At 37.2% G+C, this 17,058-nt stretch overlaps 1 protein-coding gene across 5 annotated transcripts in view; it reads left to right on the plus strand.

Moving 5' to 3' along the window:
- The window catches only part of ATRX (ATRX chromatin remodeler), a 166,213-nt gene that overhangs the window by 105,821 nt on the left and 43,334 nt on the right, over positions 1-17,058 (plus strand). For all 5 annotated transcript variants that reach the window (XM_090265392.1, XM_090265393.1, XM_090265394.1 and 2 more), the window contains 6 exons: positions 991-1,166; positions 2,540-2,657; positions 12,568-12,698; positions 13,205-13,293; positions 13,423-13,595; positions 16,814-16,967. In XM_090265392.1, coding sequence (XP_090121518.1) covers positions 991-1,166; positions 2,540-2,657; positions 12,568-12,698; positions 13,205-13,293; positions 13,423-13,595; positions 16,814-16,967 — 841 coding nt within the window. The remainder of the gene's footprint in view (positions 1-990; positions 1,167-2,539; positions 2,658-12,567; positions 12,699-13,204; positions 13,294-13,422; positions 13,596-16,813; positions 16,968-17,058) is intronic.

The raw sequence follows: 17,058 nt of genomic DNA on the forward strand, positions 1-17,058 counted from the left end.
GAATGATTGCTTTAAAGCACCAGTGCATTTATAACTATTCAGGAGATACTGTAACAAAATATATCTAGTTTGGGGGTAGATACTGGTAGGAAATTGAAAAGAAATGCCAGGTGTGAACATTTCAGGACATGGACATGGGCAAGGAGAGCTGTGTAGAATCCATGTCAGGACTGAGTTTGCGCAGATGGAGGACAGATGATGTGAATCCAAGGAAGTTAACTTGTGAATTTCCCTCATTTTAACTTGTGTGTAGTGACACTGAAGAGGGAACATGACTTATTATTCAGCCATTAACAAATCGAAAGTTTCTATTATAGTCCATTGTAGCTTTTTGGTATTTTTATGTCATTTCCATTCATTTAGTGTGTTTATAGTAATCGAACTGTTTTTTATTATTTGTAATACTGGTTATTATTTCACTTTAGCCTATATTTTCTTTGTCTGTTCTGGTTTACCCCTTTCCTGTTACCCCATTTATAGAAATGTTATTTCTCATTGTGGTCCTATTTGTATAGGGTAATAGATAATTCTGTTAAGGATTTCAGGAACCAAATCAGTAATAGAAAATTTGATATAGTAGCTTATTACCTGATTTTACTGTTTTCATTTAATATCTTTTTTTCCCCACAACATGGTTTTCCTGACCATAAAAATCATGGTTAAAATTATAGAATAATTGTTTTATAATTCCTATCTGTTGTAAAGAATACTTAGTTAGAATAAAATGTTTTTAGGTGTTCTTTAAAACATGTCTAGAATTTATTTGAATTTATTGGTTTTTATTTGAGTTTTTAATCTTGTTTAGGTAATCCAGATCTAGATCAGACTTATCACCAATGTTTAATCTGCACTCAGTTTGGTGTTCTTTTTTGTCAATTAATTCTAATGCTTCCACGTCATGCATCTTTTGACATGAGAATCTTATCACAGAATTTTTCTGAGTTCTTTTTGCTAGTACTTTTTTTAATGAATTAATGTCTTCTCTCTTAGATCATTGTATGGTTAACTTTATCAAGGAAAATTTGCTTGGATCCATTAAGGAGTTCAGGAATCGATTTATAAATCCAATCCAAAATGGTCAGTGTGCAGATTCTACCATGGTAGATGTCAGAGTGATGAAAAAACGTGCTCACATTCTCTATGAGATGTTAGCTGGATGTGTTCAGGTAAAAATACATTTTATAGCAATAAAATATTGTTACTTCATTATAATGCAGTCTGAAAATGGTTCTTGAACTTATACTTTATTTTGTGTTTTCTTCCCCTTTTTTTCAATATGTAGTTTCACAGTTAAACCGCTTTACATTGTCTTTAAAAGTTCAGGCAACATTGACTTTCTTTTAAAAAGTTCCATCAAGAAGTTTAGGACATAATTCATTTCCCAAGTGTAGGCTTCATGGTTTACTATGGAAGTGTTTGGATTACTCAGCCTTAAGATGGGGAATGTGTAAAAGGAATGCAGCTATTATGATTAAGAAATTCCTGTGCTCAAAATGGTTGTAGGAAAGGCATTTATGACCTATGAGAAGCGGCATTTTTAATGTAATCCTGTAGAAACAGTTTGACTATCGTCAACTACAGGCAAAAACCTGAGTGGTCTGGTAGTGTTGTTTATGTACCCATTCTCAATGAACCTGTATTAATGAGGAGATGACTATGCTGAGACTGAGCCAGCAGTTCATGGATCTCAAGATCTGCACTTTTCCTTCTGCCACTAGATACTAATGGTAGCCATAAAGATGTAACAAATGAGGCAGGCTATCCTTCCACCTGGCTCTACTGCCATCACATAAGGCTAAGTCATCCTGTTTGTTCAGGTTGGCCACAGGTACTAGCAAGTACTGTGTTTCTTTTTTTGCTGTTACTACCGAGGCAGTGTTTTGTTTTGTTTTTCTGGTTTAGCCAGCCATCTGTGTCTTGCACATCAGTGTTCTTTCTTTCCTATTCCTATGATTAAACGGTTTCAAGAGTGCTTATCCGTGGCTTGCTTTTTCAGTCGGGCAAAGATTCCCCCCTGCAGTTATGTGTTATCCTCTGGCGCTTTGGCACATCTCACACATAGGACAACTCAGGGGGCATCTGACTTTGATTCATCAGTTGTACTGTATGCTTAAAGCAAGTCTTTTTGCTAGCACTGCCTAGTACATCCCCTACCCACCGTTTCTCTTTTCCTTTTATATATATAAATATAAATATAAATATATGCAAATATAAATTATATAAATATATATATTATTATATATATATTATAGTGGAGACCATTTTAAAACCTCAACTGCTCATTTGGTAATATGACCACTTCTGTTTAAAACCTCTGTTGCAGTATCGTTACCAGTGCATCGTATTGTGCAGTCACGGAATATATTAACTGCAGTCCTATGGGGGTTGTTGTGTGGCTGAAGGGGGTAAATATGTTTAAGAAGATGTTTTCTTATATGTTTGCTAACTTGTTTTATATGTAGCTTTTAGTCTTAGAGCAGTTAATTCCTGTTACATGTTTAGGTTAACGAATTTTCGTTCTCTCTCTTGTGAATTACAGAGGAAAGATTATACAGCATTAACAAAGTTCTTGCCTCCAAAACATGAATATGTGTTAGCTGTGAGAATGACACCTATCCAGTGCAAGCTCTATCAGTATTACTTAGATCACTTAACAGGTAACAAATACAATTCGTTTATTGTTCTTATCTTCTCTATAAATACATTCTTTTTCTATACAATGCTGCCTTGGTAATTTTAGCACATCAGTTGTTCTTTTTCAATTGTGCCTTTGTATAAAATGGGTATGCTTATTTTGTAAAAGCGCAAAATATTTCTAATTAAAAAGCACTAATGTTGTCAAAATGAAATTAAGGAATAAACTGGGACAAAAATATACGCATAAAGAATTCATTTCTATAAAGCTTTTATTTCCCAAAAAATTAGAAATATAAGTAAATTCATAAAGATACATAAAATTTCAGTGTATTATTAGAAAACCATACAACCACATTAATAATAAACATATGTAAATCACACCCATGAAATCATATCTCAGCTATCAGATTGATGAATGTTAAAGGAAAAAGCAAAATACATGGCCGACTGTATATGATACTCCCAATGTTACAATAAAAATACATATAAATGCTTAAAATACAACAAAATGTTAACAGATTGTTTTCTGGGTGGTTTCATTATGATGAACTTTCAGTTTATTCCTTATTATTTTCTATGAGCTTTTGAAAATACAATGAATAGGTATTGTTTTACCATCAATAAACTTGTGTCTGTGTGTCTGCACCTGTGTGCCCAAGGTTGTCACTGTTCACAGAACAAGACTTAGTCTCCGTCCTTGAGTGGGATTTCTTATTTGTCACTTGCTTTTGATACCTTTCCCTGTGTGATGTGTCAGGTTTAATCAGGGCATAAAGTTCAAAAGGTTCTGTTCAGCCATTGTGGATACAATATTGATTTCATATGAATGGAAGATAGAAGTGTGCGAACATATTAAAATGAAACTTTATATTGTATCAATAGTTAAAGTAATGTGGTTTGTAACAGTAGTACACTTTTAAAAAATTTTATTTCTATTGTTTTTCTATTACAATTGTCCCACATTTTCCCTCCTTGCTACCCCCACCCAGCCCACCCCCTCTCCCATGGTCCATCCCGACCCCGTTGTCCATGTTCATGGGTCATTTATATACGTTCCTTTGCTCTAAACCCTTCCCCTACTTGCCCCCTTCCTTCCCTCCGCCCTCCTCCCTGATAACTGTTACTCTGTTCCTTGTTCAGTTTTGTTCATTTGTTTGTGCTGTACATTAGTCTCCTGTATCAAGTGATATCATATGGTATTTTTCTTTCGTTGCCTGGCTTATTTCACTAAGCATAATTCTCTCTAGTTCCATCCATGTTGTCGCAAATGGCAGGAGTTCCTTCTTTCTCTCTGCTGCATAGTATTCCATTGTGTAAATGTACCACAGCTTTTTGATCCACTCATCTACAGATGGGCACTTAGGCTGTTGCCAGCACTTGGCTATTATAAATAGCGCTGCTATGAACATAGGGGTGCATAGGTTCTTTTGGATTAGGGTTTTAGGATTTTTCGGGTATAATCTTAGCAGTGGGAACGCTGGATCAAAAGGCAGTTCCATTTTTAGTTTTTTGAGCTAATTCCATACTGCTTTCCACAGTGGCTGCACCAGTCTGCATTCCCACCAACAGTGCAGTAGGGTTCCCGTTTCTCCACATCCTCGCCAGCACTTGTTGTTTGCTGATTTGTTGATGATGGCCATTCTGACTGGTGTGCGGTGGTAACTCATTGTGGTTTTTATTTGTATCTCTCTAATGGCTAGTGATGTTGAGCATTTTTTCATGTGTCTATGGACCTTCTCTATGTCCTCTTCGGAAAAGTGTTTGTTCAGCTCCTTTGCCTATTTTTTAATTGGGCTGTCTGTCTTTGTGTTGAGACATGTAAGCTCTTCATATATTTTGGAGATCAATCCCTTATCTGAGGTATCATTGGCAAATATGTTTTCCCATATGCTTGGTTCCCTTTTCATCTTGCTGATGTTTTCTTTTGTTGACCAGAAACTCTTTAGTTTGATGTAGTCCCATTTTTTAATTTTTTCCTTTATTTCTCTTGCCTTAGGAGATGTATCAGGGAAAATATTGTTACGTGGGATATCTGAAATTTTCTTGCCTATGTTTTCATCTAGTATTTTTATGGTGTCATGTCTTTGATCCATGTGGAGTTTATTCTGGTGTGTGGTGTAAGTTGGTGGTCTAGTTTCATTTTTTTTTTTGCATGTCCCTGTCCAGTTCTCCCAGCACCATTTGTTGAAGAGGCTCTTCTCATTCCATTTTATGTTCCTTCCCCCTTTGTCAAATATTAGTTGACCATAAAGACCTGGGTTTATTTCTGGGCTCTCTATTCTGTTCCATTGATCTATATGTCTGTTCTTATGCCAGTACCAGGCTGTTTTGATTACTGTGGCCTTGTAATATAGTTTGATGTCAGGTATTGTGATTCCTCCTATTGCGTTCTTCTGTCTCAAGATTGCTGTGGCTATTCGGGGTCTTTTTTGGTTCCATATAAATTTTTGAAGTATTTGTTCTAGGTTTGTGATATATGTCACTGGTATTTTAATAGGGATTGCATTGAATCTAAAAATTGCTTTCAGTAGTATGGACATTTTAATGATGTTGATTCTTCCCATCCATGAACATGTTATATGCTTCCATTTATTTGTATCTTCTTTAATTTCTTTCTTCAGGGTTATGTAGTTTTCAGAGTACAGGTCTTTTATCTCTTTGGTTAAGTTTATTCCTAGGTACTTTATTTTTCTTGTTGCTATAATAAATGGAATTTTTTTTCTAGATTCTATCTCTGATATTTTATTCTTGTACAGAAATGCCTTTGATTTCTGAATATTGACTTTGTACCCTGCTATTTTGCCAAATTCACTTATTAGGTTGAGTAGTTTTTTCATGGAGTCTATAGGGTTTTCTATGTCTACTATAACGTCATTTGCAAATATTGACAGTTTTACTTCTTTTCCAATTTCGATGCCTTTTATTTCTTTTTCTTGTCTGATTGCTGTGGTTAGGACTTCCAACACTATGTTGAATAGGAGTGGAGAGAGTGAACAGCCTTGTCTAGTTCCTGATCTCAGGGGGAATGCTTTCGTTTTTGCCCATTGAGTGTGATGTTGGCTTCGGGTTTTTCGTATATGGCCTTTATTATGTTGAGGTATGCTCCCTCTATTCCCAGTTTACTGAGTGTTTTCATCATAAATGGGTGTTGTACTTTATCAAGTGCTTTTTCAGCATCTACTGATATAATCATGTGGTTTTTGTCTTTCATTTTGTTTATGTGGTGTATTACATTTGTTGATTTGCATATATTAAACCATCCTTGCATCCCTGGGATGAATCCCACTTGATTATGATGTATGATCTTTTTAGCATGTTGCTGGATCCGGTTTGCCAATATTCTGTTCAGGATTTTAGCATCTATGTTCATCAGTGATATTGGCCTGTAGTTTTCTTTCTTTGTTGTGACCTAGTTTTGGAATTAGGGTAATACTGGCTTCATAGAAACAGTTTGGGAGTCTTCCTCTTCTTGGATTTTTTGGAATAGTTTGAGGAGGGTAGGTGTTAGTTCTTCCCTAAATGTTTTGTAAAATTTGTCTGTGAAACCATCCGGTCCAGGGCTTTTGTGTGTCAGGAGTTTTTTTGATTACTGTTTTAATTTCACTCTTTGTTAACAGTCTGTTCAGGCTTTCTGCTTCTTCTTGATTTAGTTTTGGAAGATTAGATGTTTCTAGAAATTTGTCCACTTCATCTAGGTTGTCAAGTTTCTTGCCATAAAGTTGTTTGTAGTAATTTCTTAAAATCCTTGGTATTTCTGTGATATCGATCATGATTTCTCCTCTTTCATTTCTGATTTTGTTTATTTGGGTCCTGTCTCTTTTTTTCTTGATGAGCCTAGCTAAAGGCTTGTCAATTTTGTTTATCTTTTCAAAGAACCAGCTGCTACTTTGTTGATCTTTTGAATTGTTTGTTTAGTCTCTATATCATTTAATTCTGTAATGATCTTGATGATTTCCTTCCTTCTACTCGCTCTGGGCTTTGTTGTTGTTCTAGTTCTTGTAGCTGTAGGGTTAGATTTTTTATTAGAGATTATTTTATCCTTTTTTAGGTAGGCCTGTATTGCTATGAACTTTCCTCTCAGGACTGCTTTTGCTGTGTCCCATAGGTTTTGGGCTGTTGTATGCTCATTATCATTTGTTTCCAGAAACTTCTTGATTTCTTCCTTGATCTCATTGTTAACCCATTCATTATTTAATAGCATGTTATTCATTCTCCGTGAGTTTGAATGTTTTTGAGTTTTTCCCTTTGAGGTGGATTTCTAGTTTAAAGGCATTGTGATCTGAGAAGATGCTTGATATAATTTCAATTTTCCTGAATTTGTTGAGGCTTGTTTTGTGTCCTACCATGTGGTCTGTCTTTGAAAATGTCCCATGTGCATTTGAAAAGAATTTATATTTTGCTTCTTTGCAGTGAAAATTTCTATATACATCAATTAACTCCATTTTGTCTCGAGTGTTGTTCAATGCCTGAATATCCTTGATGTTTCTTTGCTTCGAAGATCTGTCCGTTGTTGACAATAGGGTATTAAAGTCCTCTACTATGAGTGTGTTGATGTTGATAAATTTTTTGTAGTCTTCCAATATTTTCCTTATATATTTCGGTGCACCTATGTTGGGTGCATATATGTTTACCAGGGTTATATCTTCTTGATGGATTGTTCCCTTAAGTATTATAAAATGTCCTTTTTTGTCTCTTTTTATGGCCCTTGCTGTGAAATCTGCTTTGTTTGATATAAGTGTTGGTGTATTTCTCAGTAAGTTCCTTGTAGCTTCCCTGGATTTCTTTATAGTTCCCCTGGAGTTCGTTGTAGTTTTCTTTGAATTTGTCGATTTCATTGAGCTTCCTCATTACTATTGTTTTGAATTCAATGTCTGATAGCTTGCTTGCTTCTATGTCATCTGTCCCTCCTGGGAATTCGTCCTTTCCTTTTGGTGGGGTATTGTTTCTGTTTGGCGGGATGTTATTCTACCTCCCCATTTTGGGCACTGGTCTTGTTTCTGCTTCTTAGATTGATCTGCTTTTATTTTCTGCCTTTATGGTGTGACCTTCTTGCATACAGTTGTTGCGCTGCTGCCTCCAGTTGACGCCACTTGGAGGGGAGAAGTCTGTTAAAGTGATTTCTCCTATAGCACTTGGGATGCTTCTGTACTGGGACCTAGTCCACTGCTCTCCCAGCTCTTTCTCAAGAGCCAGCACCCAAGACTTATTACAAAGTGCCTCTAGTTCATTTCACTGTCCTTTGGCCTCAACCAGAGGGAGTGCATTCCCTCATTAAGGCCAGGGGAGGGTTGACCCGTTGTGCACTGGGACGGGCGGGTCCAAGGCAGACTGGTTGTTCTCCTGTTCCGCTGACAGGGAGGCCTCTACTCGCCGGTGGGCAGGTTTGTTGTGGGCCTATTGGGGTGGCTGGCGTGTTGGTTTCACGCCCGTGGGCGCGGGTCCGGAGGGCGCCTGTACCCATGTGTGAACGCTGGCGAGTTGGTTTTGTTCCCATTGGGGCAGGGCCGCGGGCACCTACGCGTGGCATAGGTGGGCGTCTGTGAGCTAGGGCTGGCCTGCTGTTCTTGTGCCCGCTGGGGCGTGTCCAAGTAGCCCCTGGGCAAGTGGCCAGCGCATTGGTTTGGCACCTTTTGGGGCGGGGTCAGAGGGGCGCCTGGGCACGGCGGCCGGCGAGTTGGTTGCACACCTGGGTGACCGGACTGGGACACCTCCCTGTGCGCACTCGTGTGACCCAGGGGGAGGGCTGGGGAGTGGGCGAGTGCACTTCTGCGCCTGCGCTTTTCAAGAATCTCGTCCCACCCCTAGCCTCTCCTACCCTCTCTGTAAAAAACGAAAAAGAGAAAAAGAAAAAGGAAAAACACATTCATAGATACACAGCAGTACGCTATTTCTTGTTTCTCAGCGCCAGATGCCACCTGGCCCACTCCTGGCTCCGCCAGTTGACAGAGACCGGCTCTCCACTCTCCTGATTCCTTTCTGGGGAAACCTGGGGTAACTAAAAAGTCTTTGTGTACCTCCAGCCACAGCTCGGGGAGCCAACCCATTCAGAAACCCCGTCTTGTCCCTTTCTCCTCCACTATCCTCACCAAACAAGTCACTCCCAGATGGTATTCTCTGATCCAGGAGTGCCAAGGCTCAACTCCTGCCAGTGTCCAGATGCTCGCCTAGATGTTCTGTCTGCCATTAGCCCAAACTACAGATGAGTGTCAGGAGCCAGAAAGCGCAGCCTCCCCTCACTCCTCCGCCATCTTCTTGGTTCTCAACAGTAGTGCATTTTATAGAGGAGAATTGTTTTTGCTTTGGGGAAAATAGGAGTTGAATGTTAGTATTTTATATAACTACTTTTTTGCTGTCTTATAAAAAATATAATTTTATTGTTGACTTTTTGAAGCAAATAACTTCTAATAAAGCATATGTTTTTATTTGTATATATCTGTCATAAACTGTAAGATTTATTATACCATCCTGTTTTGAATGATAATTGTAGGCATAATTAACCAAATATAGATATCCTAATAATATAGTTACTTTCTAGTTTAAGAAAGAGGGATGTTCAGACCCTATTAATCTCTGAGTAATAAAGGATGCTAAATTTTGTCATTTAATTTAATACTTTTTCCATTTAAAATTTTGTTTCAGGGAAAGTGCTAGGTATAGTGTTTTTAAATACTGGAGAATTAGTGTTCTTTAATAACCAATAGCAAAATGTTAATAGTTCGTATATAAATATTAAATATACTTAAAAATTTTTTTTGATTTATTTATTATCTATTGCAGTTGTCCCACTTTTGCCCTCATTTCTCCCCCCCCAGCCCACCCTTTCTCCCACAGTCAATCCCCACCTTGTTGTACATGTCCAACGCAGTATTTAAGAATTAAGGAGGCCTGATTCTTTGTGACTTCAGTTGACAGGAATAAATAATCTAAAGCACTAATTGCTAAAGCTTTAAATCTCTGAAATATATGATTATTAAATTACAATTTGGTGTAAAAGTCTGTGGTTCCCCCCATACTAAATATGACATTTTATTTCCTTGAAGTATAACCTGAGTTAATTGCCCCTTTCTGAAAACTTCCACGAAGGGCCAAATAAGTTATTTTCTCATTAAAAACCATTATAGTATTTCTCCTGAAATGTCACCAATCTGTCTCACTTGCATTTAAACTATTTGGTGTTTTTATCTGTTATGTATTCTAAAAAATTTTATGTTTCTGTAGTTGACTCTTTTTATAAAAAAGATTTTGTTTATTTTTTGGAGAGAGAGGAAGGGAGGGAGGGAGAAAGAGGGGCAGAAACATCACTGTGTGGTTGCCACCTGCGCGCCCCCAACTGGGGACCTGGCCCGCAACCCAGACATGTGCCCTGACTGGGAATCGAACCAATGATCCTTTGGCTCACAGGCCAGCACGCAATCCACTGAGCCTCATGAGCCAGGGCTACAGTTGACTCTTTTTATATTCTATTTAGTTTTAAGAAGTTCACTCAAATTTTGCTTTTGATATTGGCAATAGTTTGATGTTAATGTTAGTGATAATTTGTAATATTTACAGAATTAATGCCATAAGGGGCTTTTAATGATTTTCAAGGAAATGAAAATCTATACACTATTGTAAAGCATGTCAAAAAATGGAGCACCTGAAATCACAGTCCACAGAATGGGAGAAAATATATGCAAATCATGTATCTGATAAGAGATTAATATGCAGCATATATAAATAACTCCAACAACTCAATCACAAAAGTCCCAAACAACCCAATTAAAAATATGGGCAAAAGACTTCAATAGACATTTTTCCAAAGAAGATATGAATGGCCAGTAAGCACATGAAAAGATGCTCTACATCATCACTAGTTATTAGGGAAATACAATGCAAAAACCATGAGATACATATCACGCCTGTTAGGATAACTACTATAAAAGGATAAGAAAAGGAAAAATAACTAGTATTGGCATGGATGTGGAGAAACTGGAACCCTGGTGGATTGCTTAGGGAGGACGTAAAATAGTGCAACTGCTGTGGGTGAGGCAGTGTGGCAGTTCCTCCAAGGTGAGCATGGACTCACCATGTGATCCAGCAATTCTACTTCTAGGTGTGTACTCAAAATAATTAAAAGCAGGAATTCCAACAGATACTTGCACACTCATGTTTACATAGCAGCATTATTCATTTAGTGATGGTTGCACAACTCTGAATACAAGGTCTGTCCAGATGAAGTCCAGCCATTGTTAATATAACAAGGACAGTTTGCGTGACATTGATGTAACCTGGTAGCCAAGGAAAGTGGACTGGAATGCGCATGTGTGAACAATGATGACTGCACTGTACTAGTCAGTGGGGGCGGTAGACACCTTTGAGTGAGCATGTGTCCTGTGTGGCCATCACATTCAAAATGACTGAGCAATTAGAGCAACGGATCTGCATCCACTTTTGCGTGAAGCTTGAACATTCCTTCATGGAAACTATTCGGATGACTCAGAAGGCCGCAGCTATGGGCAACTGGTGATTGGAAGCTTCATCATGACAACATGCCCACTCATGCGTCATGTCTCATGCAGAGTTTTTTTGGGAAACATCAAATCACCCAGGTGACTCAGTCTTTCTACAGTGCAGATTTGGCGCCCTGCAACTTCTGGCTTTTTCCAAAACTCAAATCACCTTTGAAAAGGAAGAGATTTCAGATTGTCATTGATAATCAGGAAAATATGACAGGGTCCCTGATGGCAATTTGGAGAACTGTGTGAGGTCCCAAGGTGCCTACTTTGAAGGCAACCGAAGTGTCCTGTCCTGTGTACAGTGTTTCTTGTATCTTGTATCTTTTTCAATAAATGTGTCTATTTTTCATATTACATGGACAGGCCTCGTATACAAAGCCATTGAATTGTATATTCTAAATAGTAAATTGTGTGAAAGTTAAGAAACTCAGTGGCATCCCGAGCAGTGTTGCTCAGTTGGTTGAGCATCAGTTCGTGAACCAAAAAGTCGCCCATTCGATTCCAGTAGGGCACATGCCTGGGCTATGGGGCCAGGTCCCTGGTTGGGGGCCTGTGAGAGCCAACCAGTCAATATTAATCTCACACATAGATGTTCTTCTCCCTGTTTTCCTTCTTCTCTTACCCTTTCTCTAAAAATAAATTTTAAAAAACCCTCAGTGGCTTACTTTTTACCTACAGTTTTATTCAGTTATTTTCCAGCTAACTGTTCATTCTTTATGATTTACTGTGTCCTGCATGTATTTTCAAGATCGTCTTTAATATTTTTTTAATGTAGTGAACAGTTATAGTCTGTCATTCTAGTTTCTGAAATCCTTATAGATATTTTTCATCTCTCATTTTTGTCAGTTTTCAGGCATACTGCCTGGTTTCCCTATTTGTTTAAGTACTTTTGACCACAGTTACTAATACTCCTTGGAATATTATATGTATGGGAGTTCTTAGAGGCCTATGATAAAGATTGGGCACTGCAGAAACAGCTTATAATTGCTTCTGCTATGGGTCTGTGGATATAATTTGTCTAGGATTCTTCTGTATTACAGTATGTGCTTGAGGCTTTTAATAGTCTTAAGTCAGTATTTTGTTCCATTGAATTATGCTTCTGGTTTTTTGTTTTTCTAATACCATAGTGTTTTGATTATTACAGCTTTGTAGTATAGTTTTAAATCAGGGAGGGTGATTCCTCCAACTTTGTTTTTCTATCTCAAGATTGCTTTGGCTTTAAAAAATGCCACTTGGATTTTGATGGGAATTGCACTAACTCTCTATATTGCTTTGGGTAATATGTCCATTTTAACTCTGTTCATTCTTCAAGTCCATGAACATGGAATATCTTTTAATTTATTTGTGTCTTCAAGTTCTTTTAATAATCTCTTGTAATTTTCAGTATATAGATCTTAACATTAACTGGTGTTTTTTTGTTTGTTTGTTTGATCAGGTGTAGGTAATAGCAATGAAGGTGGAAGAGGAAAGGCAGGTGCAAAACTTTTCCAAGATTTTCAGATGTTAAGTAGGATCTGGACCCATCCTTGGTGTTTGCAATTGGACTACATTAGCAAAGAAAATAAGGTAAATCGAGTAAAATTCATCTGTTGGAAGCAGAATAACTTTAGGAAAAAGGTTCCTCTATATAGATTTCCTGTATATTTGAGTTTTCCTTTGCTTTGTGGTATAGTAATTCAACCTATTTTATTTCCAATTAATTTCAATGCATTTGAATGCATTATGATTATAGAATGAGTACTAAATGTTTATCTTAACATCGTTAATAACCATAATAAAATGATCAAAAATAAGAAATGAACATTGTGTGAGTATTGGTACCTAAACAACAGACTTTAATTGGATTTTCTTAGTTTCTGTACTTTTTCTTTTCTATGATCAATCTAAGACCTCACATTGCATTTAGTAGTTATATCTGTCATGTTGCCTTTTGTTTCCCTAATTTATGATAGTTCCTCAGTTCTACTTTATCTCATGGCAATTAACTTATCTTTAAGAAATGAAGAAATAGCATTTTGATTTCCAATACAAGTTGCAATAAATTATTAAAACATTCATAATTTTTTCTCTAGGGATATTTTGATGAAGACAGTATGGATGAATTTATAGCTTCAGATTCCGATGAAACCTCCATGACTTTGAGCTCCGATGATTATACGAAGTAAATTGAATACTTTTGTGCCCTGTGTTGACAGAGTGAAACTCCCTACTTGCTGACTGTCCTGATAATTGACACTTGTATCTTTACTGTACTTTTCCAATACTTTGAATTTGTTTTTTTTTATTTTAGAAAGAAGAAAACAAAGGGGAAAAAGGGGAAAAAAGATAGTAGCTCAAGTGGAAGTGGTAGTGACAATGATGTTGAGGTTATTAAAGTCTGGAATTCAAGATCTCGAGGAGGTGGTGAAGGAAATGTGGATGAAACAGGAAACAATCCCTCAGTTTCTTTAAAGCCGGAGGAAAGTAAGTCTAATGGATGTTGCCTTTATTATGGAACATTGTTGAGGAATATATAATTATCATGTCAATACTTTTTTCAATTATTATTCCCTCTATCCCTGACTGGTGTGGCTCAGTGGGTTGAGCGCCAGCCTGGGAACCAAGGGGTTGCCAGTTCGATTCCCAGGCAGGGCACATGCCTGGGTTGTGGGCCAGGTCCCCAGTTGTGGGGGTTGAGAGGCAACTAATCAGTGTTTCTCTCTCACATCGTGCTTCTCTCCCTCTTTCTCCCTCCCTTCCTCTCTTTCTAAAAAGAAATAAAATCTTTAAAAATAATTACTCTGTAGTTGGCTCAAAGGAATATCTTTCCTAAATTGGAAAGCATGTAGGATAATCAGGTACATGTAATCATAGTAAATATCTGATGACTGTTTAATTATAAGCTAGCATTTGTGCTCTGGTGTTTTCAGAGGAAAGAAAAAAAGGAAAAAGTAATGTTTATTTACATATATAAATGTAAACTCTGTATTTTACTTCATGTGTTAGCTAACTTAATTCTTGACCAGCCTTGGTGATTGGTAGAAGTGAGACTCAGACCAACACACATTCAACCTTTGAGCCACCATTGTAATTTCTCAACTATGTATAAATAACAAAGAATTTCAGGGAATCAACTATCATTGTAATTAAGTTTATATAGTGAAACTATTTTTAATGATTCAGTCTTTTTCTTTGTAATTCTTGTCTACTTAAGGTTTCCTCTGTATCATGCCAGAAAGAAAATAGGTGTTCAGAATAAGCCATATTGTTTGTACAAACAGTCTAGGTGCAGTGAGCCCCTTGTTATCGGGGAAAGTTTTATAATCAGTACAGGAAACTGTTTACAGTTCAAGTTCTCAAAACAACATCCAAGGTCCAACCTGAAAAGGAGGCTTTTTTAAGGTGAGACTTTAGTTTACTCTTGAAGGATGGCAAAGCATAAACAGAAGTTGACTGGGCAGAGCGGGGAAGAAATTAATATAATACATTCAAAGATTGGTATGGAGTCTTGCAAATGTGTGAAATGCTTAGGCGGTAGTTCATTATGGTTTCAGTATAAATGCATAGTCAGCTTTCTAAATGTAATGAAAATCACTGGTACGCAGAGACAAAGAGGGAGCTGATTAACTTGAAGCGGAAGTTGAATAGGGATATGCTAGTCTTGAGATGAGCAAATTTGGTTTTTACCTACCCAGGGATACTAGGCCTTGAACTACTTATAAGGTGGAGAGTTCTTAGAACCCATATTAAAGTTGAATCGCTTTAAAAGGTACATACTTCATGGAAGAATAGCATAGAAAAGAAATTGCCCTTCAATGCAGAGAAAAGACAAGAAAGCTTGTTTCTTTTCACCCTGCACTCTGAGTTGGGAACCATAGTCTCCTTGAATTCATAATCATTGGCTTGCCCTCACATAGTTTATGGTTGGAATTTACATTATTCCACATAGTCTAAAAGGCTCAAGCTGAAATACTCCCCTCAAAAGTCATTCTGGGTTGGTACTCCCCTGGAGCACGTGGCAGAACCAGCTACAGGATCACCGGGGAGATGAAGGACCTTAACCTGAGCTAGCCAGGATTCGCCAACATCACAGCTACGCTGAAAGTGAAATGACAATAAAAAATACAGTGTTTTCGAGGAAACAATGAACCTTAGGCAAAGAGAGTGACAAAATAAGTTAGCAGTCAACCTGATGAAAGTCAACACATAAGCACACAGCGTGATTCAATTCTCAAGAACCTCAGGTGATATAAATATTTTGTAAAGACTCTAAGTGTTTTTAAACTTATCTCTTATAATTTAAAAATTATAAGAATAACTTTATGCTGGGCAATTTAAAACTTACATGAAGCAGACAACATTCTAGGAAACATATAACAACATTCTATGTTCATTGCAATTATTTCACAGTAGCCAAAAATTAGAAATAACTTAAATGCCTATGAACAGGAGAACAAATAAATGATGGTATATTTATGCAGTGGAAGACTGCATGACAGAATGATTGGATAAATCTTACTTTGAGTGAAAAATGAAAAACTATTGAGTTAATAAGCCGTAGAATGCTACAAATAGCATGGTTATATATAGTAAGTCATCACTTAATGCTATCAATAGGTTTTGCAAATTTAAGCAAAACCATGTATAATGAAACCAGTTTTACCATAGACTGATATAAACAAGCATTAAGTTCCTGTGGCATCTCATTAATGTTATAGCAAGACAACTTGGAACAAAATGATATTATTTGAAGACCTGCTATAATTTAAAAACGTGAAAGATAATGTACAGCTTAGAGATACACATATAGTGGAAATATAAAAACATACACAGAAATAATAAATATATAATTTAAGGTTTTAGTTACTAGAACAGAAGAACAGAGAAAGACAAATGTGACTGGGTAGGGTCCCATATTAGGCTTCAAGGGCATCAGAAGCAAATTGAATAAGTCTTCAAATTCCATAAAAGCGGGATGTGAGAACATAGCTGTTCATTATATTCTATGTACATTTCTGGATATGTAACATTTTATAACAAAAATCTATAAAAATTTAAAATCACATTAACAAGCAATTGAGGCAAGGTACAAAAACAGGTTAAACCTGTACATTTCTCATTTTAAACTGATTTGTTATGTTTAGATCTATAACAGGTTATTTTGTGTCACTTTCTTCTTACACCTTTATAGTCAATGTCTGGTGAAACTAACAAAAACATTTAATATGATAGGGTGATCCTGGGATCAGTATTTGTTTTAATGTTCCAGAACTCTAGAAGCACAACGAAATGCTTCCTGCCCTTGGCCCTGAGGTCTTTTCTCTCTTGATCCCTGAGCCAGTCAGCCTCCTCTCTCTTTGTCTCTCGGAATGTGTTTTGGAGGGCTAGCGTGTCTCAGGGCCCGGGGGCCTCTCTCTGCCTCTTAGAATCTCTGTGCTCCTCAGCTGCCTACCCCAAGTCTTCCTCTGGCACTATGGCGTGCGCTCTCCCGTGGTGGTCCTTTTTCTCTCTGGGCAGGAGCATGCATGTGAGTGCATGTGTCTCTCTTCCCTGCCCCAAATTCCTACCGATCTCTTCGTCACTTTCTCCTTAGGATAGTCTATATCTGTTTCTCTTGGCCTCTTACTTAATCCCTCTCTTGGGGTCTTTTAGTTATTTTTCCTTATTTGTCTACTTATTTATGTTTCATTTCTTTTATTTAGGTAAAGCCACTTCCTCTTCCAATCCGAGCAGCCCGGCTCCAGACTGGTACAAAGATTTTGTTACAGATGCTGATGCTGAGATCTTAGAGCATTCTGGCAAAATGGTACTTCTCTTTGAAATTCTTCGAATGGCAGAGGAAATTGGGGATAAAGTGTAAGTTCTTTCCTATTTTATTATGACAAATGAACTTTTTAATAACAGTATTTAATCAGTTTATTTGAAGAAATATGTTTTATTTTCTTTC

This window comes from Furipterus horrens, unplaced genomic scaffold, assembly GCF_987537825.1.
Source record: "Furipterus horrens unplaced genomic scaffold, mFurHor1.1.pri manual_scaffold_17, whole genome shotgun sequence".
In the NCBI taxonomy this organism is placed as follows: domain Eukaryota; kingdom Metazoa; phylum Chordata; class Mammalia; order Chiroptera; family Furipteridae; genus Furipterus; species Furipterus horrens.